Source organism: Camelus bactrianus, chromosome 6 (assembly GCF_048773025.1).
Source record: "Camelus bactrianus isolate YW-2024 breed Bactrian camel chromosome 6, ASM4877302v1, whole genome shotgun sequence".
Classification (NCBI taxonomy): domain Eukaryota; kingdom Metazoa; phylum Chordata; class Mammalia; order Artiodactyla; family Camelidae; genus Camelus; species Camelus bactrianus.
Genome location: NC_133544.1, coordinates 45,809,013 through 45,831,988, shown reverse-complemented (window position 1 = coordinate 45,831,988; position 22,976 = coordinate 45,809,013). Strand labels below are relative to the sequence as shown.

The 22,976-nt window shown below is 33.1% G+C and overlaps 1 protein-coding gene across 1 annotated transcript in view; it reads right to left on the bottom strand.

Annotated features, from left to right (window-relative positions):
- Window positions 1-22,976, bottom strand: part of MDGA2 (MAM domain containing glycosylphosphatidylinositol anchor 2) — a 693,384-nt gene that overhangs the window by 103,552 nt on the left and 566,856 nt on the right. The window contains exon 9 of the mRNA XM_010967002.2: window positions 1,803-2,072. Coding sequence (XP_010965304.2) covers window positions 1,803-2,072 — 270 coding nt within the window. The remainder of the gene's footprint in view (window positions 1-1,802; window positions 2,073-22,976) is intronic.

The window sequence follows — 22,976 nt, the reverse complement described above, 5'->3', positions numbered from 1 at the left end:
AGACGTTTGATTCTATGGACTCAATGATTTCTTTATTTTCCTGAATTATACTGTCTTTGGAATTACATTTTCTTTTATCCTGTTCAAAACTGTATTAGACTGTATATGGAGATACTGAAACAATGAGGGGACCCGAAGATTGATAAATACACACTGGAAATAAATTGATGCCTGGGGTTCTTTCCTCTCCTTCTAGGGGGCAATCCACAACAGGTTTATTCCTCTCTGCAGCTGTTGAAATCCACTTATTACACCCCAAGGATTTGGAATGGGAGAATGGAGCTAGCGTTTCTTCTGATCTCAGCTTGTCTTCTAGTTCAAAAAATAGGATTTGGATCATATAATATAGAACAAATGAAAATCTTGCAGAGGGAGCATGGTTTAAACTAGTCAAAGTTAAAGTGTCAGCAAAGAAAGAATGTGTATAAGAACAAAAAGACTGAAGAACAGGGTGTAGTTAATTTTATGGAATATTTTTATTTTGGAGTGTTAATGAAAAAAGCAAGGTGCTTCACTTGTATCAATATGTGAAAAACACTTGTCTCTGAAGGATTCTTATTGCTTTGGCCTAATAATATATAAACAAGGAATGAAAGTACATCACAGCGCTTAAATTAACCCATAGTTTAATAGACTACATTCCCTTACCCTTGCAAATATTCCTAGGGATAAAAATTAGATCACCATGTAAGTAGTTTTCCTAGGGAGTTTTGATTTTTTTTTAATAGTTCACTTTAAGAATCAAAGTAGAAAAGCCTTAAATTCAACTGAAAGTTAATAACAGGGATTGCAAAACCAAGAGGTGGCAAGATCCAGCAGAGAGGATGTCTTCATATCCTTTGGTTAGTTAGTTATATTTTATCTACCTAATATTTCATTTCAGGAAGCAAAACCTTCTCAAGGCAATCCATATTAGAGAGCTCTCTTATGAGTAAGAACATATTAATAAGAATTTATATTACCAATGAGCAAGATTTAATTAAGTTGAAAACATTTTCATCATAAATTTTATAATTGCTTTCCATATAATATACAATGTCAGGTTTCTTCTTTTACAAGCATAAACAGTCTATTACAACTAACTTTATCTAGAACAAAATAATAATGAAGATGAGTATATCTTTTTAATGTATGCCTAAACCCTAGTTCAAAAATAACATAGATTTACTTTAGTATGTAGATGATAAAAATAGCTTAAATAAATACCTATGATTTAATAGATATTAATATTTATTTAAATACATTAAATAATGACATTAAAAAGTACTGGTCATTTTCTCTAATTAATTATATACTAGATACAATCTTATTGCTTTCCTTTTGAGTATTTGTGAACCTATGGTAAGTCAAGGATGAAATGGAGATTCATCACACATTAAGAGGTAATAAATAAACAAGAAAAAGAAAGAAAGCACTCTTTCTGCTATTAAGAAAACCAGAGCAGGTATTGGATCACAAGGGATTTTAGACTTGCAGAAGAAAATATGTATTAATATTTGCATTTTGATCTAAATAAAGCTGGTTAAGATTTGTCACTTTATTTCTGAAACGCTCAAAATAACCAATCTCATCACCAAGTCTACTTGAATTTACATAAACATCTAATTTTATAGGCACGTAAACTATCTTAACTACTAAAATAGACTTGCCTTGAAAATAAATGAGTAGACGCTCTAAATAGAGCAGTCAAGCTGTTCATAGTATGCTCCATGGAGCTGCAAAATGCTTTCATTCTTATATTGATATAAGCCTAAGCTTTCTTGATCTTAAAAAAGAAAAGGTAAATATTCAAAATATCTTACCTGTAACAAGAAAGCTGCATCTCCCTGCTCCAGCTTCATTTATGATGCTACAGTTATAAACCCCATAGTTTTCATTGGAAAGACTCTTCACCAGGTACTCTGTGTACTCTTGTGAGTCAAACTGGCCCATCCGTAATAATTTATTGCCCAAGCGCCACTCATAGGTCAGCACCCGTATTGGATAGGCTCTCAGGACCCTGCAGCTCATAGTGACACTTCGGTCTTGTCCTTGTCGGATTTCCAGAAACGCTGGTTCCACAGCAGGTGGATCTGTAGAAAGAGATATTAACATAGATAAAATATGTGGTTTGCAATAAGCCAGTGGCTACTCTTACCGTGAGGAGCTATTTTTAAGAACCCATCCAGGAGTATAAGAGGTGGGTGGAGAACATACTTAGGCCCTGGAATTTCAGCTTGGGTTGGGAAACGTGATTTCCTGAGTGTGGGCGGTGAAGGAGACTCATTGCTTTAACAAAGCATTTGCAGGTGAAACTAGCAAAGTTTATTTCTTCTTTCTAACTGCTTCCTCCCCGCCTCCCCCAAAATGTCATGAGCGTGTTTGGTTTATACTATCAACAATCAAATGATGTTCTGGGTATGAAAGCATAGTACCCATACTAGCATGACATTTTGAAGCAGTTCAAGTCAGTGCATTCATTCTAATTATCCCATATGAGGCTCAGTCCTTGGGCTTCTGGGTACCCACTACTTAATAAAATGGGCAACACAAGTATATAAACTTATTTTCTAAATTATTTGCTCTCAACATATTTGACTACAGGTCATAATTGTCATTTGTAAATCTTAAGCAACCTTTGCAAATTATACCACAGGTGGATATGGATTTCAATCTATTGCAATGGCTCATTTATCTGGCTTAATTATGATTTTTTTCCTATACAATTAAAACTTGTTACATTAGGGACCTAACCTTTATGGTTTTGATGGGAAGATTTCTAAAAAAGTGTTACATATTTTCTCATTATTAAGGGTAGGTAAAATACAGTCTTTTTCTTAATGATGACTCCCAATGGTCATAATAAATTACAGTTATTCCCTGGGCTCTAATAGCATGATTCATTTGATCAAGGAAACTGTGTGGAACCACTCAGGAAATTTTTGCTCTCAGAATTACTCAGCACAACACAATCACACCCTTCACTAGATGCATCCAGCACCCTCTTGAGTTGTGCAGTGTAAAAGTTGTAAAAGTCTACCTGGAAGCCCTTCCTTCAGGACACTAAAAGGTTTTAGGACTACCACACCAAATGAGCTGCCTGATATACTTTACATATTATTCTATTTACTTTCTATAGTATTGCCCTCCTTTCTCATGGCCAATCTGTTGACTGACCCTTCTTGCTTCTTTCAACAAATATGTTAAAGTTATCCTAAAATTCTAATTTTATTCATACATTTAATTTTAAGCCCTCTGTATATAAGTGCTGAGAATAAAAAATAAATGAACAAGAAGAAAAATCCTGTCTGCATGTAGTTTTTGGTCTAACACAATAAATAGACATTTAAATAGCTAATTTACAAAACTGAAGTACAAAGAACAGTTCTAGGGCAGAAACTAAAGAAGTGAATAATACTCTGAATATTGGCCAGGCAAAAAAGATGATACTTGAGCTGTGTCTTCCAGAATATATAGCAAATGGTCAGGCAGGTAAGCCATAAGAGAGGACATTCCAGGGAGGAGAAGTAGGTGCAAAGGTAAGGAGGAGATAGTGAGGATAGGGTGTTCAGGGTAGTATAAGTGAATTACCATAACTGGTACACAAAACGTGCGTAAGAGCTGGGGAGGAAAAAGAGACGAAAAGCAGGGACTCTATCAAGGATCTTTGAATGTCATGTTATGAGGTATAATTTTATCCTGATGGTATTGAGGATCGTCTAAAAACTTTTAAATATAGGTTTTATATGATTAAACCAAACTTTTAGAAGGAATACTGTGACAGATAGGAGGAGCATGAACCTCAAAGAGAAGAAACCCAAAGAGAAGGCTTGAACTAAGGTAATGTCATGGGACCACAAATGATGCCTTAGACAATGAGGCAGATAATGGTGTCAGTGACAAAGACAGGGAAGAAAGGAGAGGTAGTTTGGAGTTTGGTGGACATGTGAAATTTGTGCACCTATTAATCACACAGTAGGGATACCTACTAAGAAAGTGTTTATTTTCAAACATGTGAGTTATGTTTTATTATTTCTTTGTTTTTTTTTTTTTTTGCTTAACTGAATCATAGTCGGAAAAACTAGTCCATATTTTTTCAATCCTCGGAAATTTGTTAAACTTGTTTTATTGCCCAAAATATGATCAGTTTTTGTCCTATATGTCCTCGCAAAGAAAGAGTAGTTTGTAGTTTTGGGATGTGATGTAAATCTACTGGGTTAAGTCTGATAACTACATTGTCCAAATTATCTATATAGTTGTTAGGTTTTGTGGGCTTTTTTTTTTTTTTTTTTGCCTATTTATTTCTATTTGGGTTAATTTAGAAGACTTTTAAAATCTTCTAAAAGGGAAGTAGACTTTAAAAAATTTCTTCTTGTAGTTCTATCTCCTTTTTGGTTTATATATTTTGAGGCTATGCTACTGAATACATACAAATTTAAAACTGCTTTATGTTATCAATAATTTGAAGCTTTTATCATTATGAAATATAATCTCCTTTATCTCTATTAATATTTTATTATTTAAAACTCTGTTGTGTCTCATATTAATATAGTTACCTTGCCATTCATTTTGTCAATATTTACATGTTATGGCCTTCCCATCATCTTATACTTTCAGTAACCTTACATATTACAAACACCTCTTATAAATAGCAAGTGATTATATTCAATTTTTTTCAAAAAAGTTTGACAATCTTTTTCTTTCACCCAAAGCACTTAGCACATTATTCATTTAAGTTTACTCTAACTACTGATATATTTGGGCACAAATGTTCCTTCTTATTTTATATTTTCTGTATCTTTTGTGTTCTTTCTTTCTTTGTCTTCTTTAGATTAATAGATACATAATTATTTAACTCTTTTCCTGCTACTTGTTGGGAACTTAACTGATATGTTTCTATTATTTTATTGATTATCCTAAAGCATGTAATGCATACTTAAGTTATCCAAAAACATCAATTAGCACTTTTACTATCTTCCTAGACTAAGTAAGGATCTTGGAACACTTTGCTCCTTTTATTCCTATTCTGATGTATTACTGAGTCATGAATTTTAATTCTTTCTTGTTTTTTTAAAAACGTATTGGACATTATCACAATTTTATATTTGTGCTAATTTTTAAAAATTACCCAGACATATGCTAGCTTATTTGCCCTTAATTCCTTCTTTCATTATAGACCTTCCAAATATGTCTATGATCACTTGCCTTTAGCCTAAAGTACATCATACAGAATCATCTTTAGTAAACTTTCTGATCTTGATTTTCTAAAAATATATTTTTAACCTCTTAAAAGATACTTTCCTTGTACATAGGATTATAGGCTGGCAGTTATTTTCTTTCAGCACATCAGGATATAATTCTCTGGTTTCAGGTGGCCATTATTGCTGTAGAGAAGTAAGCTCCAAGTCTCACACTGTGAAGTGAATGTCTTTTTTTCCTCCAGCTACTTTTAAAATCTTTTTGTCTTTGATCTTCTACAGCTTCAATATGATGTTTTTAGGTACAGGTTTCTTTTTACTTACAGGTTGGGATTTGCTGGGCTTCTTAATCTCTTGATTCAGGCTTGGTATCTTTCATCTAGGAAATTTGTGGAACATTCTCATGATTAGCTTTTCAACTAACACCTGTGTTCTTTTCTTTCTATCTTCATCTGAGGATTCTTTTTATTCTGTTTTCCATGTCTCTTAACCTCTCTTCCAAATATTCCATTTCTCAGGGTTTCTGCCTTGTATTAGGAAAATATTCTTCTGAACTAATTTAGTTCATTAATTCTTTATTTAGCTCTGCTTAATCTGCTAAACTCATCCATTGTATTTTTAATTACAATAATGTAGTTTTCATTCATAAATATTTGGTGTAGTTCTTTGGTACACATTTTATAACATTGTTCTGATACTTTCCCATTACCTGCAGCAGTAGTAAGGATTATCTTTAATTTTTTTATACAAATTATTTTATATTTGATATTTCCAAGTATAGTGTTCAGAGTGTTTTTCCGTTGGTTTTTTCACAGAGTACCCTGTTTATGTATATTCTTGGTTAATTTTAACTTTGTGCTACACATTGTCCTTCAAAAAACTGTTTATGAGAAAACTTGATACCTAAGAAGATGGCTTCTTCCTCTAAAGATTTGTGTCCACAGGCAACTACTGGCATCAGTGTCTAGGATCACATCAATACAAGTTCATGGCTTGAGATTTTATTTTAATCATTGAGGTGATATGATTTTGAGTTAAAAATCCACATAAGAGCCAGCTTGTGATTATAACTTCAAGTATCATTCCCATGTCATCCCACCCTGCTTACTCCAAAGGCAAGTTACTTCGCACTCTGTTTGGAGGAGGAGTGTGAAGACTGGGTTTACTGCTGCTCTACTCCTACCCCGTAGATACAGTTCTTTGAGTTCCAATTTCTATTGGTAGACACTTCCCAGGGGACACTGTGGGTTTGGAGTTCTGCACCCTTTCCCCAGAGATGCCATCAAAACTGAAACTCAAATTTGCCCATATCAGCAAATGTCCTCAAGCCCTCCCTTGACTACCAGTGAGTAAAGTAGCTCATCTACTGTAATAACACAATGTTAGTTACCATTGTACTTGTTGCCTACATAGCAATCATATCTGTTTATATAAGCTCCATTACAAGGAGGCTTGCAACTCCCTAGTCATTGCATCATCCTCTGTATCCATCAAGTACCTAGTATTATAGTTAGTGACAAATCATTATTGATTGAATAAATGAATGCATAACTGAATGAATGAATGAATAACAGAAAAGAATAAAGACATCCACAATATCTTCAATATTCTTTTCATCAAGACCTGGATCTATGTTCACCTTGTTAAATCTGGAGGGGCTCTGTGATTATTTTGACCAATAGGATAGAGCAGAAATGATGCTGTGCTGATTTCTAGGCCCAGGGCACAGGAGACAGGGTTTTTCACCTCCTATCTCTTGAAATACTCACTCTGGGAGCCCTGACCCATGTAGTAAGTCCAACTACTCTGCTAAAATGATGATATGAAGGGGCAGATTATATAAAGGAGAGGGCAGAGTTAGGCCCAGCCTTCCAGCCATCCCCACCAAAATTTCAGGCATGTGAAGCCAACTTGGACCTTACAGACCAGACCAGCCACCCACAAAATACCACCAATTGATCCAGATACTAACACAATTCACATGAAACAAAAGAATAGTCTGGCAAATTGTTGATACACTAGAGATTAAATAGTTAGATATAACACAATGTTACTCTTTTGAGCTCCTAAGTATTAGAGCAGTTTTTTACACAGTAACAGATAACTGACACACATACCTTTTAGTCTTGAAAATTCAGTAATTTGATTTTATGAGTGAACACTCAGCAGAGTGAGGCAAAAGGATAAGGGGACAGGGCAATTGAGGAGACACACTTTAAACAATAGACCATGGAATCCAAGCTGGTTCAGGAAAGGAATTAGTTCAGAAGGAAACCACTGGGAGAAAACAGTCACTGGGTTGAATTACTAGGACAACTTGAAAACCTGAAAAGCAAGTACCCTGAGAACAACCGAGTCAAGAAGCCAAAAAGTTGCAGTCAACAAATTAAATTTTGTTGCAATGTAATATTTCAGTGGTAGAGAAATTTGAAGTGATTACAAGGTCAGAGATATGGACATTGAAATGAAATGCTGACATATAGTAGAGATTAATGATAGTAGAGTCAAATGAAAATAAGTTAAGGGAATATACATTTACTCTCAAGTTATATTTGCATTTGTCTAACAAAAACAAGTGTTTGCAACTGCTTATCTTTCTTCTTACAATTTTCTTTTAAATAGCAGAAGTTATAAAAATAATTAATTGTACCTAACAGGGAAACATTCTAAAATACATACATATTTACTTCTTCTATATATATATGAAAATTCTTTGAATGTATCTAATCTATTAGATTATTTCAAGTAATGGATTTTTTAGATCCTCACTGTATATAAATGTGTCATTCATCTAAAACCTAGAAGATTTAGCCCACTCAATTATTAATGGCCTATAAAGACATCTGATAGTCTAGGGTTAAAACTCTTCAAGCACAGTGTTCTTTCATAAATTCAACAGAGTCTGAATTGGAAAGCATCCTTAAATGAAGGTAATCATTACTGCTATTTAAGATACTGCCCAAACTGCTTGGATTCCAAGGTGGTTCCTTAGCCTCAAAAAAGCTAAAGAATGTAAAACTGAGACCATTCATTATAGTCTAATCAGGTCTTCCAATTGAAAACTTCTCCTGTGATATAAGGTTCACTGTAAGCATACTGGCTATTAATGCGCTCAGTATTTCATTCTTTGGAATATCCAGTGAGAACAGACTTGTGCATACATGATTAAATGATGTGGTGTGAAGTCTTTGAATATGATGAGAACAAGCTTCAGGTGTCAAAAAATTAGAGTTCACTATTTTGACAGAATCAGTCTTTCATGGTGTAAGAGTTATTCAGTATATTTCCTTATGAAATATTTAATCTTAAGAAACTGAAATAAATAAAAAATATTGTGAGAAAAATGCTTACTTAGAAATGAAATGCTTAAAAGTAGGATTGCTTAGGAGAAATAAATAGGTGCTTGATTTTTGTAAAATTAAACAAAATGATTCTAAAAATACATCATTATATTATACTGAATGTATTCACTTACATCAAAAATTTCTGGTTCAAAGTTTTTCAAACTGTTGGCCTACAAGTATGCTGAAGGATGATGGTAATACAAATGATTTGTTGATATTTACTAAGTGCCAGTTTAGCTTTTTATAATAATAACTCGTTTTATAGAAGACTCTGAGGCACAGAGAAGTTAAGGAAAGTCACCCAGTTAAAAAGTAGTAGAATAAAGATTCAAAGAAGGCAAGGCAATCTGATTCTGAATGTAGGCTATTAATAGCAACCTATGCTTCATTCTTTCCGACTACAAATATTACCATAGGAACTCCCAAATTTATAGCTGGTTGGTTAGAAGGACGGATGGCAACTGGGAATTCTGACTGGTGTCTGAAGTGGAGTTAGTATTGTGAGACTGAGACCTTTAACTTGTAGGATCTGCACTAACTCCAGGCAGCTAGTGTCAGAGTTGAACTGAATTTTGGACATCCAGGTGAAGTCAGAGAATCAGAGACTTGGTGTTGGAAAACACACCACTTACTTGGTGTCAGAAAGAACAATAGAATTGCTCATCAAGTCTTAAAGTAAGCCTAATTTATTCAATAAGGAATAAAATTTTTTAAAAGGATGGACTTGGGTAAAAGATAGAAGTTTGTAGGGGCTAGCTAAATGTATCTAGAAGAAATAAGGATTGAAACAGCTAACACTTTAAGCATTAATCCAGTCTGTATGACTGTGCTAGCACATTTTACATACTTATTACCTCATTCAGTCCTTACAACAACCTTGTAAAGTGTGTATTATTATCTCCATTTACATGTAAGGAAACTAAATCTGAGAAGTTACGTTCTCAAGCATCCCACACAGTCCAGGTGACAGACTTTAGAACCAAAACAACTTAACTTCAAAGTCTATGTTCTTTCCAACACAGCAGCTTGAGGAAGCAGTGTCAAAAGCAAACTGTAAATTAGTCTTTAACATAATGTTAGTCTAACTCAGAAGCTGGCAATATAAGGAGATGTGATTTGAAAATAAAATAATCTTTAGTATTTGTAAATACTTAAGCAGGAAAGCAACCCCAAAGGTTTGGTGACACACCTTACAAAACTGGTGTTCACCTCTCCCCACAAACATTTTGAGACTGTTAGTAATTGTTACTTCGGTATCTCTAATAGTTTCATCAGCAGGATAAAATTTTGGAGTTATAGCATAGAATTATTGTAATGGGATTGAAAATATTGGTACACTTGTGTTGCTGAAGTTAGGCACAATGTGATGGATAACATATAGAACCATTGTAATTTCTCCCTCATTACAAAAATGATAGTATACTCCATACTCTTAACCTTCTATGGAAGCTTTCCTTTACACGATTATTAGATACTGCTTATTACTTAGCTATACTGTTCCTAGGTCTAAAAGAAAGTGAAGGATAAAGCAACTCCAGATAATTCAAGAACATTTATAATGAGCTAGTTAATTCAATGATTTAGATTTTTTCTAGGATATTTATGAATAAAATTGATTCAGTTAGCACTTATTCAGTATAGGCAGTATCCACAGAGAGAACCTAAATGGAACTTAAAATGTTTTCCTTCTAACTCACTCAGCTAGATTCTTGATGTATGTATAAATAGATCTAGAAATATTGTTACTCACTATAATGATAAAAACCTCCTAAACCAGGACAAATATATTTCCAGTTTCAGTTTATTTTTTGTGTATGGTATAAGATAGGGATCCAATTCCATTGTTTTGCAAGTGGATATCCAGTTTTCCCAACTCCATTAGTGGAAAAATTACCATTTTTCCATTATATATTCTCAGTGCCTTTGTCAAAGATTAGTTGACCATATTAGCTTGGGTTCATTTCAGGCTCTCTCTTCTGTTTCATTGGACTATTGAAACTGAGTGCTCTCCCTCTGGTTTGTAGAAAAGGTCTAGCCTCCTGGGCCTTTCCCAAGTTCCAAAGAGCAAATTCAATCAGAAAAAAACAGATTTTGAAAGAAAATAGAGACAAAAGGAAGCAGTCAAGCAAGACAAAATAATAATAGTTTAGCCATAAAGCAAAGTCAAGGACCCTTAGCTCCTCCTCAAGGGCCATAGATAATATCCTGAGCCATATCTTTGAGCTTTTTTGCAGATATTAAAACCCCTACCAGGTAGAAAAAGTTAACTGCCTGCTGACCACCTGTAGGCAGACCCAACAGCAAATGGAGCCAGAAAACTGATCATTGAGATTCCCAAAAAACCATCCTGTTACCTCATCATCAACCAGAGAATTGTGCAAAGCTGATCACACACCCAGCAACCCTCTCCCTCACGCTCTCACACTATCTTTAAAAACTTTTTTCTGAAAGCCATTGAGGAATTAGGCTTTTGAGCACTAGCTATGCATTCTCCTTGCTTGGTGCCCTGTAATAAATGCTGTATTTTCCTTCACTACAACCCAATGTCAGTAGATTCGATGAGTAGACTCAAGTTTGGTAACACTATGGATCTTTTATGTCAATACCATGTTCTTTAGATTACTATAGCTTTTTTTAAAGAGTTTGAAATCAGGAAGTGTAATGACCTCAGCTTTGTTCTTGTTCCTCAAGATTCTTTGGCTATTCAGAGTCTTTGTGGTTCCACAACAATTTTAGGATTGATTTTCCTACTTCTGTTTAAAAGGCCATTGGAAATTTTGATCAGAATCACATTGAAGCTATAGATTGTTTTGGGCAATACAGACATTTTTAGTAGTATTTATTTTTCCAATCCATGAGCAAGAAATACCTTTTTTTTTTTTTTATGTCTTCTTCAATTTCTTTCACCAATATCTTATAGATTTCAGCATACAGATCCTTCAACTCCTTGGTTAAATTTATTCATGAGTATTTTATTCTTTTTAATGCTACTGTAAATTGGATTGATTTCTTAATTTCTCTTTTTGATAGTTCACCATTAGTGGATAGGAACACAACTACTTTTATATATTGATTTTGTGCCCTGCAACTTTACTCAATGGAAAAAAATCATCTCAAAATGGATTAAAGACTTAAACACAAGACCTGAAATCATAAATCTAGAAAAAAACTTAGAGAGGAAACTCCTTAACACTGGTCTTGGCAATGCTTTTTTTGCATCTGACACCAAAAGCTAAGACAATAAATGCAAAAATAAACAAGTGGGATTACATAAGACTTTAAAGCTTCTCCACAGAAAAAGAAGGAAGCAAGCAAATAAACAAAAACAAACCAACAAACTGAAAAGGTAACCTACAGAATGGGAGAAAATAGTTGCAAACCACGTACCTGATAAGCAGTTAATGTCCAAAATATATGAGCCATATTATTCAGCCATGAGAAGAAAAGGAAATCCTATCATTTCAACAAGATGGATGGACCTTAAGGGTATTATACTAAGTGAAATAAGTCTGATAAAGAAAGACAAAGGTGGCATATCATTTACATGTGGAATATATGTATATCTATGTCTATATCTATACCTATATCTATAATAAAAAGGTCTATTCATAGAAACAGGGAGCAGACAAGTAGTTGAAAGGGCCTAAGAACAGAGGAAATAGGGAGAGGTCAGTAAAAGGGTACAAACTTTCAGCTATAAGATGAATAAGTTCTGAAAATCTAACATGTAACATGATGGCTATAGTAGATGACACTATATTGTACAATTAAAATTTCCTGAGAGAAGAACTTAACTGTCCTCACATACAAACACACACACACACACACACAAAGAAGGTAAATATGTGAAGAGAAGGGTGTGTTAATTCTTGATGGGGAGAATTCTTTCACACTCTACATGTATATCAAATCATCACGTTACACCTTAAATATCATAATTTTGTCAATTATACCCCAATAAAGCTGAAAAAATAGGTCTCTTATTTCTTGTTCCTGTCCCCTCCTCATTGTCATTTTAACATTTTTCCTACTGTTTAAAATGGTGATAATGGTAAATAAACTTAGTGCAAGGTGGTGCAATTAAGTTCTCATATGTGTGCTTTGGAAAAAAGTTGCTAATACTTATACAATTTCTATAAATGTATGAGCAATATGTCTTAATAACAAAAATGATATATTCCAAAAATAAACAGTCTCTTGTAATTATTTAAACATACATACACATGGGTATGTGTAAAAGATATTTTAGTGGAGTAGTATTATAAAATTACAAAGGATATCAAACTTGTTACACTAGCACTCAAGAGTCATGATTATAATCAGTGATTTGACTGGAACACCTTCTGTTTTGAGCATTCATCATAGCAAGTATCTGAGGCTTTCTCCTAAAGATTCATGAAATGACAAAAATTAAAATCTGTTCACTACTTTGCAGAGTTTCAGACTTGATCTTTTGTTTAAGTCTAATGAGGGTGAGACAATGTCAATTAATATAATTCATACATAATTAAATCACCCAGAGGTGATTTAAATTAAATCAGTAGCATCATGGTTTCACATTGTCATATGTCTAGAGACTTCTTTAAATATTTACTAAAAAATTGACTTATGGAAACAAACTAAACAAATAAACAAAAAAACCAAGGAGGAGTTGTATCTTAAACAAATCACCTTGTTGAAACTGAAGTTTCTCTCCTACATTTCCTCAATCTGTACAAAATTCTTTTTCTCTCTTCTAACCATACAGTACACCTTAGCTCCTGCCACTCTATTCTCTACATTCTTATTATGACCATATGTCTCCGGCACATAACACTTTCACTATGTACGTCTCCCCTTTGGGAAGCTTCATTCTTCACCCTTTTCCATTGCTTTGCTCAGGAGAATCAGCACAAATGCTTCACTGTCCCCAAACCTACCTCAAATTCTAGTTAATAAAATTCTCTTGCTTGTTGCAAATATATGTGATACACTGGAGTTCAGAAGAAAAAATGTTGACTCAGAAGAAAACACTATTCAGACAACTTCCCTAATTTTTTAAATTAGTCAAAAAAGCAAACACAAAAAATTAAAGTATACTGTAATATCACTCTTTAAAAGGGGGCACAAGCCTAATTAGATTAAAATAGTGTATCCAAAGAAATATTCTTTGTGCTTTTTTTAATAATAGGCAATGAAACATAGGATTGAACATTTAAAATAGCTATTTCTACATCAAAAGTATTTACATGTGTCTACATTTGAAACAGTAGATGACCACTTTGAAATATTCTTACATTTTCATTAAAAAATTATAATTATATGTGGTGATGGATGTTAACTAGACTTATGGTGATCATTTCACAATATATACAAATATAAAATCATTATGTTGTATACCTGGCATGTAACTGATATATAACATTGTATTATTACATTAGTCATATATCTACTTATTTTATCTTTCTATATGCTAAGAGTTTAATGGCAAGGAACTCCTGGCAATGTAGATGTAGTAACAAGTTCAACGTAAAAGGAATTTTTAATAAAAGTAAATAATACTTATTCTTTCTGGGTGACTTTTTATGCTCTAGGGGTCTTTGTTAATTTGGGGGAAAAGTACATTTAACATGGACATAGTAGAAAACTTCAGTTAACTAGTTCCTTCATTTGTTTATGAGAAATAGGTGCAACACAGAAAATGTATTCATAATATTCAGAAAATATTTTAAGGTCAGTTGTCTAGACTCGCATTATTTAGTGTATAGTCTGAGGTCCAGGTCTGGTTCAAAAACAGTTACAGGCCTGTGACAAGATAAGGTTACACCAAAGTGTAAGCCAATTACATCACAGCACATGATTAAGTTCAGCTGTGGATCTGAGTGAGAAATTTAAGAAGCTAGTAAAAAGCTATTACACAATATATTTTTATTGGTGATTTCTGCTCAAAAATCTAGTCTCTTAGAGCTTACTTGTGTGTCTATATAACTCAAAAAGCTGGTTTCAAAGCTAAAATAAAGACTTAGATGAAAACTGGAAAACTGACTTGTTAGCAATAAAATCAAATAATATCTGAGATGGAGTTCTTACTGAAGAAGCAGAAGAACCAGGAAAAAAAAAACCTTCAATCTTTTCAGTCTTTTGTATTCATCAGCGCAGGGAATATTTCAGAATCATCAGTAGTAAGGATCATTTCTATAAAACTGGCCTTTTAATTAACTCTAACTCCTCCTAAGTCAACTAGGAAGTTCAATTAAGCAGAGTAACTTCTTGGACAATGAAATTTCAATATCTACAATTTGACCTTGTGTTTGAGTTACAACACACAGTAAATGAAAAACAACATGCCGGAATTTACAGTAAATTTTGAATTTGGTCTATGGACTATGATGTCCTTGTGTTTTGGAAATTGATATGGTCTATGAAATTCCAGTTTCAAAATTAGTTCAATTGAAAATAAAACTTAAAATAAATAGAATTGATTCTTTATCTATTACCTTAGAATAGGTTTCAGGTCTGAACAAAGTGAGGTAACTATCTAGTTTACCACTTTATATAATGAAAGACTAATCTATAATACAGAAGAAGAATCTGCATTTAGAGATGCAGTAGCTTACCAATTATCACAGAACCAATTTTTGAAAATTTGGGACAAGAACTTACATTTTTATATTAAATTTTATGCTTAGAAAATGATTGTTTTGTGAAAAAAGTTTCCCAAGAGAATATAGTTTCCAATGGAATTAAAGAGGAATTGAGAAATCTATGAGTGATTCTGACATACAAAGTTACATTTTGAATACGTTTAAAAAGGATTGTTGAATACTGTTGTGATCCAATATGCAAATAAGATATAGAAATAAGAGTGTGAATTTATAGGTGTGACTCAGAGATTCCTCTAGCAAATGCAATTCCTGTTGGGGATGTTTAGGAAAAAAGATGAGGCATTGGAAATAGGAAAGTGAAGTAAGCAGAAGGCACGGTAGGAGAACACGTTTTATGAAAATGTATTTTGGCAAAGATTTCAGAAATAAAGGGGGCAACTCAGCAAAAGCATTATTCTTGAAAATCTTGCTTTGAAATTGTGAAGCATAATCTTGGTTGGTGTTAGTGGACAATGTGTTGTTTTAGTCTTGGTAGAAGGAGCTATAAAATTGAACTCCATCATCAAAAGTAATTAGAGAGTAGAAGTCATATGGTTTTCAGTTTTTGCTCCTGAATTATGATTTCCTTCAAATAATTTTTTTGTATTTAGTGGATACTTTTGGTATTTTATTTTCTTTGAAGGTTGAAGACTCTTCATGTACTATTTCTTTATACATGAAAGATATTCAACAAAAACAACAAACAAAACAAAGTAAGAAAACAAAACCAAAATGATTATAATAAGAGTGACTGCAAAATTGTATCATCAAATACAGTGATCACATTGTTTTAATTTACTTGTTTGACTTATCGTAAGAAAGATATTCTGGTGAAAAGCACTGTTGGGGCCAATCATATGGAGAAAATATTTAAATTAATGTATTACTTTAATTAATTTAGGCATAAAAATGGCTTCTCCATGTATAGTAATTTAATAAAAACATTTAGCATACATGCTAATAGTCAGGAAGTACATTAAATATGCTTGTGTAGAAACGAGGGTCATAGGTAGTGATTTAGACAGCCATGTGTTATGCTACTGATACTAATTATAGGGCCCTATAGTGGAGCTTTCAGGATATACTTCAAAACAGCCAATAACTTAAAAAAAAAAAAAGGTACTGTTTCACCATACTTCACTTAGTGGTAATTACAGAAGAAGTAAAACATTTTTAATCTGCTATAAATTCTTGTATATCAAGTTAACTATAAATCTGAAGTTTTGGCTTCTAGGAATTATTGCTGGTAACAGAGGAAGAAATGTTTTCATTGCCTCTGCCAAGTCATAGTTGCTATATTTGCAAACATTGGGAAAATATTACAGAAGCCTTATTAAAAAGTGCTAAATCTTTCCCGAAGAATGATTCAGAGAAGCAAGATAATATTTATATCTTCATTCACATATTTTGATATATTTTGGTAACTGTACATTTATATTAAATACTAAGCTTGCAAAATAAGCCCTTTCCTACACTTTCTGTATATAGATGCGTGGCTGAAAAACACAGTTGGGTTAGAATTCAACTTCGTAAAAATGTCTATGTTTAAAATTTTGAAAAGTTCTGACCATCTCTGATTTTAAAGTCTTCATTATATTTTTTTCCTTGAAAAACAGTACACATTTTATCAATAAAAGTATATTGAGATGAGGAATTATATGAAACATCATGTAAGACATTTGGTCTACCTCTCAAGAAACTTCAAGTCTGAACCAGTAGATAAGAAATAAAACAAGTAAGTTTAACAGAGGATAAGAAAGGTCAAGTGGTAGGTTTGAAGTGAATAGTACATAGTATTATAGCTGTAAGTGTTCACAGGAGGAAGGCATCATGCGGGAGGAGTCACCTAAATTTTCACGAACTGGTTTTTAAGCAATCATTTGAGCACACAGGAGAGAGCAGGGAAAATTATGGGAAAGTAACGTTAACTATGGAAAGCTGCTAGGACTGAAAACAGGGGCATTGCACTGTTCTCAAGTCTGCATTTTTACATAAAATATCTGGGCCTCAGTTAACTGAAAGATTTGGACTGACTACAGAAGTGAATGATTCTATAAACAAAAGTAGAGAGGTGGCAAACCAAAAAGCATGTTGACAATAGTGATGGAGAGGAGAATATGATTTTCAGAGGTTGAGTAACTTGCATATATGTAGAACCAGACTCAAGCATCCAGCCATTCAAAAGGTCCCCAAGTTATTAAAATTATATAATTTTTGAAATATTTATTGATATCCAAATGTTTTTCTATATTGATAACTTAAAATTAGATCCTTTTAAAACTACTTCAAAATATTTTTAAAAGCATAGCATATATCAACATATATTTGGATAGAAATATTTTTAAATGATCTTAATTAAAGGAATACTATAAATAAAACAAGCAGAATAATTATATTAAGGACATATTCATGTACCTTGTTCAATTTCTTAACTGAATATTTCTCTAATCCTATGTCATTAATATGTATCTAATAAATGTATTTTTCAATATGGTCATATTATTTTGAATTTTTCATAAAATTTCCTGTAATTTCTTCATTCTTATATTTTATGATTAATAAATTTGAATTACTGGACTCTTGAATTGGCTTTTCTCTGTCAACTAGACTGTCCATTAAGAAAACAATCTCTTTAAATATGCTTCTAGAACATATTTCCACCATCAAAAGATTCCTACCAAGAGTTGAGATATCCCAAAGTGCCAATGGAGATATAAAAATTAAATGTCATACATTAGTACTCATTGTTTAATTCTTTAGTCTCCCTTTCCTCCATAGGGATGGATTTCAATATTTTCCTGGTTGTGGGATTTATTTTCTGTAATATCAATGTGTTAAAAGGTTCAAAAGCTGAAGTTTCTGGTAGTCGATACATTGACAGAAATTAGTTTCAGCTGTGTGATAAATTTTCACTAACATTATATTTGTTATCTATAACATTGAAAACAGAAGTTTTATGATGAGAGTTCGGACTAATTTTCTTCTTCATCCAACAAAATGCAACTTAATACCAACTGTGGTGCCCAACAAAATGAGTTTGAATATTAATTTATTATTAATATAGCATTAATAGTATCACTAATATTAGTAAGTACAAACATAAGACTGTAAGTATATTAGCAACAATATGGCTATCTTATCCTAATAAAGATACATCAAAATATTTTGCATGATTCCAATGAACATCTCAGATTAGATCTCTAACTTTCACACTTCCAGGCATACCTACTAGCCTTGCAACCTCAGCATGTTTCTTTACTTACCTTATTAAAACAATTAACTATATGCAGTATTTAATTTTTCTTGGTGTTTCAGAAGAGTGTCTGACATGCATTTCTAATTCCTCAAACACTAGTAGGGAAATAAATCAGGAATTGTAGTATATAGAAAAGTGTTAATGTTCCTATTTCCATTTTTAACTTATAACTATTTTCTTTTTTTAATGAATTTTTATAAATCATTTCCCATGGTTTCCTCAAGATTCTTTGCTCATCTTTGTCTAAACATAATCTTCCAAAAATAACTTTGACCCAGGTTTTGCATTATCCTACAAGGAAAGGCCTCATTAAAGGCTTGTAGATGCAACATAGGCTATATCTTCTGCTAATTTTGCACCCATTTCCATAAGTATTCTATTCTTTAAGAATGTTGAGTAAAAGTGCTACTATTTATTATACAAATATGCAAAATATAATCAAAGCACCCATAAAATTTCCATATAGAGAATAAATAACTCCTGCTCACACATCTCTAGCCAGAAAATCAATGCCATTATGTCCAAATCAGGATGATGATTTCCAGTGGATACTTGTATCCAGTGATCTCCAACACATTTCTCAAGAATATTTACATAGTCCATCAGTCTCAGTTAAAATCTAATATAGCTGATTTATAACACTGCAGTTTCTCCTTAACTTTTGAGCTGGATCTGCTCTGGCAACCATTTCAAAATACTGTAATGGATAAATGGTTGCAATTGCCAACTTGCAAAAGAACTGAAAGTTATTTTTCATATTCCAATTTTCTGTTAACAAAAATACAACATTTATATATAACTGAAGTTTCTATTTTGTTCTTTCATCCCTAATACCCAAGTCATCAGCAGAACTTTGGCAGAGATTTAATGTCATTCTACATTATAGTTAGTACTGAAATCTGTAGTAGGCATTTGCTGAATTTCCCTACCAAACTTTATTTTAAATAGGAATTGTTCTTTAATATTCAGTAGTGTATTTTCTTTTCTTTTCTCATTTGTTTTCTCCTTTGGGGGCTTCTGAAGATAATTATAAAGAGATCAAGAAAGAATAGAAAGAGCTACAGACTAGGAACCAGAGGTCCCTTCTTGTTACTGAAGCTGATGGATTAGGTCACTGGGATCAAGCCACAGATCCTTCATCAGATTCAATTTCCTAATCTTTATTTTGTGAATTTTAGGTTTAGACTCCTTCCTGTCTTTATTGATAATTTCTCATGAAGATTAAATGAAGTAAGATATGAAAGTGATTTAAAAGAAGTAATTAAAAAATACACACTTTCTCTATAGATTAGCACATATGGGGGATGCATACTCACAAATATTTTACAGATAGAAACACTCAATAAAAAACTATGGAGATCACTGCTTGAAAGCATTAGAGATAATATTTTAGATATTGTTTGACTCATAATAAATGTTCAACAAATGATAATCATTGTTACTGTGCAAAATTAGTATTTACCACATTCTTCCTTGTTTAGGAATAGTTATCAGTCAGTATTAGCCAAAGAAGGCTATGTTTAGCTTATCTTTAAATTCCAGGGAGCATCTAGCTCAGGTCTATACATACAGTAGGATTTCAATAACAGTTTAATTTGTCTTGTTACATTCAGTTATATAATTAAATTTAGCTGTTTTAATAAAGAGTATTTTTATTTGAAAACTGAAAAAGCAATAAAAATATAAACTAATGCAATGGCAAGGAATAATTTATTTATCAACATTATTTTCTACTGATTGTTTTTGATTTGTTTGAGAAAGTCAGAATAATTTTTTGAGTACAAGTGTTTCTCCTAGAAGTCTGTTGGAAAAAATTGAACCAACCCTAGAGGAGTATGCATTTATATGTAATTATACACTGAAGTATTTGGATGCCATAGAATACTAAGTTGAAAAGTCAGTACCTTGCTTTATCCTATTAAAGTCCCTGTTAATGTTTTACTTCTTTTTAAATTCTGCTAAGTATACATTACAATGATTTATAGTATGGTTAGGCCACATAATTTTTTGCAGAAGGGTGAATTGTCTTGAAGACATACTCATCCCCTCCCTGACATACTGCTACCCAAGACAGCATGTGCTGGCAACAAAATACTATGCACTTTTAAAGAAAAGCAGACCACAGAAGGAAAATCCACTCAATGTTAAGCAGTCAAATATGGCATGTCTCCTACATCTGAGCAAACCTTTGCTTGACGGGTTTACCCTGGAGGTGATAAAGAGCTGGGCATCAGTGGATCTGCTTTCAATTTTTCCAGGGTATATCATATATTGACCATGATATATGGTCCATCACACAGTCAAGGAACACCTTCCAAAATCCTACGTTATTTCAATAATCAGGTATTCAAGTGACAAAGGAGAAATTTGTAAGAATCACAGATCTCATCAACTTATTCTACAGGATTAATACTGGTGTCATCCACCTTATCATGTCACCATTAGCTATCTGCAACTGGGACACTTTTCAAGAAAAAAAAAATCAAGCTTTCTTGGGTTTTACAGATTGCTCCATAAATGTGATTCACTGAAAGGTAACATTCTGAGTACTATCTTTGCCTACTAAATGCATCACTGTATTTTGTTAGCTTTGACAGCCTGAGGAACCCTTGCTGGAATGTCAGGTTCCAAGTGAGTACGGCAGTGCTCACAAACCACTGTTGTTACCTTATCGTCCTGGCACTTGGCACAGACACAGAATAACAGATGGCACAGAGACATCAATTGTTTTCCATTCAAGAACAGTGTCATATACAGTACTCAATTATGCACAAATGAATACAGAAGCCTTTTGTACAAGAAGTTTTATCAGCTACCTCTACATCTGTGCCTTTATTATTTGTAGCAACAAAACCTCTTCAGGGATTCTTCCTGAGGTTAAGCTACTCCCTTTAATTATAAAGCACTGGGGTGCTTTGCTCAACACTAATGACCACATAAAAAGGAAGAACAATACTGAAGGCTGACAACCTGAGCATCTGCCAGCAGTGATCCCAGAATATCCCAACCACATACCCTGAAAATACTAATGTAAGACTTTCTTTCTGATTCTCATTTACAAGCTGATTAAATTCATGTTTAACTGTGCTGGATACGACTGAAGAAACAGGCTACTGAGGAAATTTACACAAGAGAAACTTCTTGAGAAAATTAAAGTTTCTACAGAAATCATCTACCCAAAAGGCACAAGTAGGTGTTTAGCATGCTATCTCAGTTTTCTTACCAACTCACTGGCACATTGTCCCTAAGCATCGGTAGTAAGCTATCGCTGATTACCTAGGACTGACTTAATTATTGAAGTCAGTAGAACTGAGTAACTTGTTGTACACTTCTTAGCATAACCAACCAACGGTGTCTGATTGTTCATTAGAAATTACTCAGAAACTCTGGTTAAGAATCCTTATTGATTTCTAGGACAATTCTAGGGGAAGAACTTTATGACTATTAAAGGCAACTTCTCACATTTAGTCAAAGTGGCCTTAGTTTGATTTCAAGCCATTATAGTGATGCTCACAACTCTATCCCAATCTGTCTGTCTGTCTGTCTGTCTATCTATCTATGGCATTTAACTTGGATTGAATGAAGTCAAAATACAGTAATATAATACCATTTCGGCCTCAAAAAAGGACATCCTCTTTACTAATAAATCATTATGTCTTGTAAGGTAAGGGAAATATATATGGAAAAGGATGTTGACATAGAATACTCTGGGGGTGGTGTGTGTTATAATTTACTGTAGAATTATGCTACAGTTATTTAGGGTGGAGATTAGAGTATGTGATGGTGAAATTAAATGTGAAAAATAGTGCTGAAATTAATATCATTAACATAATGCTATGTTATATATTATTAAAAAATAATCATAAAGAGTGGAGACCATCACTGAAAAACAACAAAGTAAAGACCAGAGTAGACAGAAACTGAACAGTTTTAATTCTGATGTTATGTAGGAGCTGGGGATAAGTCATGGAGATGGAGATGGATAAGAGAAGAAGCCTGAGAGGAAGGTCTCTGCTTTCAAAGTAGAAGTCAGACTGCATCTGTTCAGTAAACCATCTGTTGGATTTCTTGAAGACTCTCATAACATTCTAACCTACTCTCTGGAAAATATGACTAAGAATACATTTTAGAGCCCTTCAGAGCAAAAGCAAAATACTGTCAATACAATGTTATGGCCAATAACAAGATAATTATCAAGTTTCAGACATGGAAGGGAAGAGGTTATGAAAGGCACAAATAAAGACAAGTCTCATTTGTCCAAAACTAATTTTGAAAGGAAAAATAGAACATTAAATGTTTTAAAATAAGAACTATAGCCTAAATTGTCATCGAAGGATACAAGCACTCAAAGGATGCAAGTTGAGAATCACAATACCTCACATCAATAAGCTCATTCATTTTAACACTCCCAGTCTCCTGTCTTTGTCATCACTTACTCTAAACACTTGTTTTCTCTTTCATCTCCCTTCCTCTGACCATAATCATCAAAATAGGAAATGGAGGAGTGTGAGGGAGGACAATCTAGAGAAGTCGCTCCCAGTGGGGCATTCTGCTCTCTAACCTGCCACCACACCCT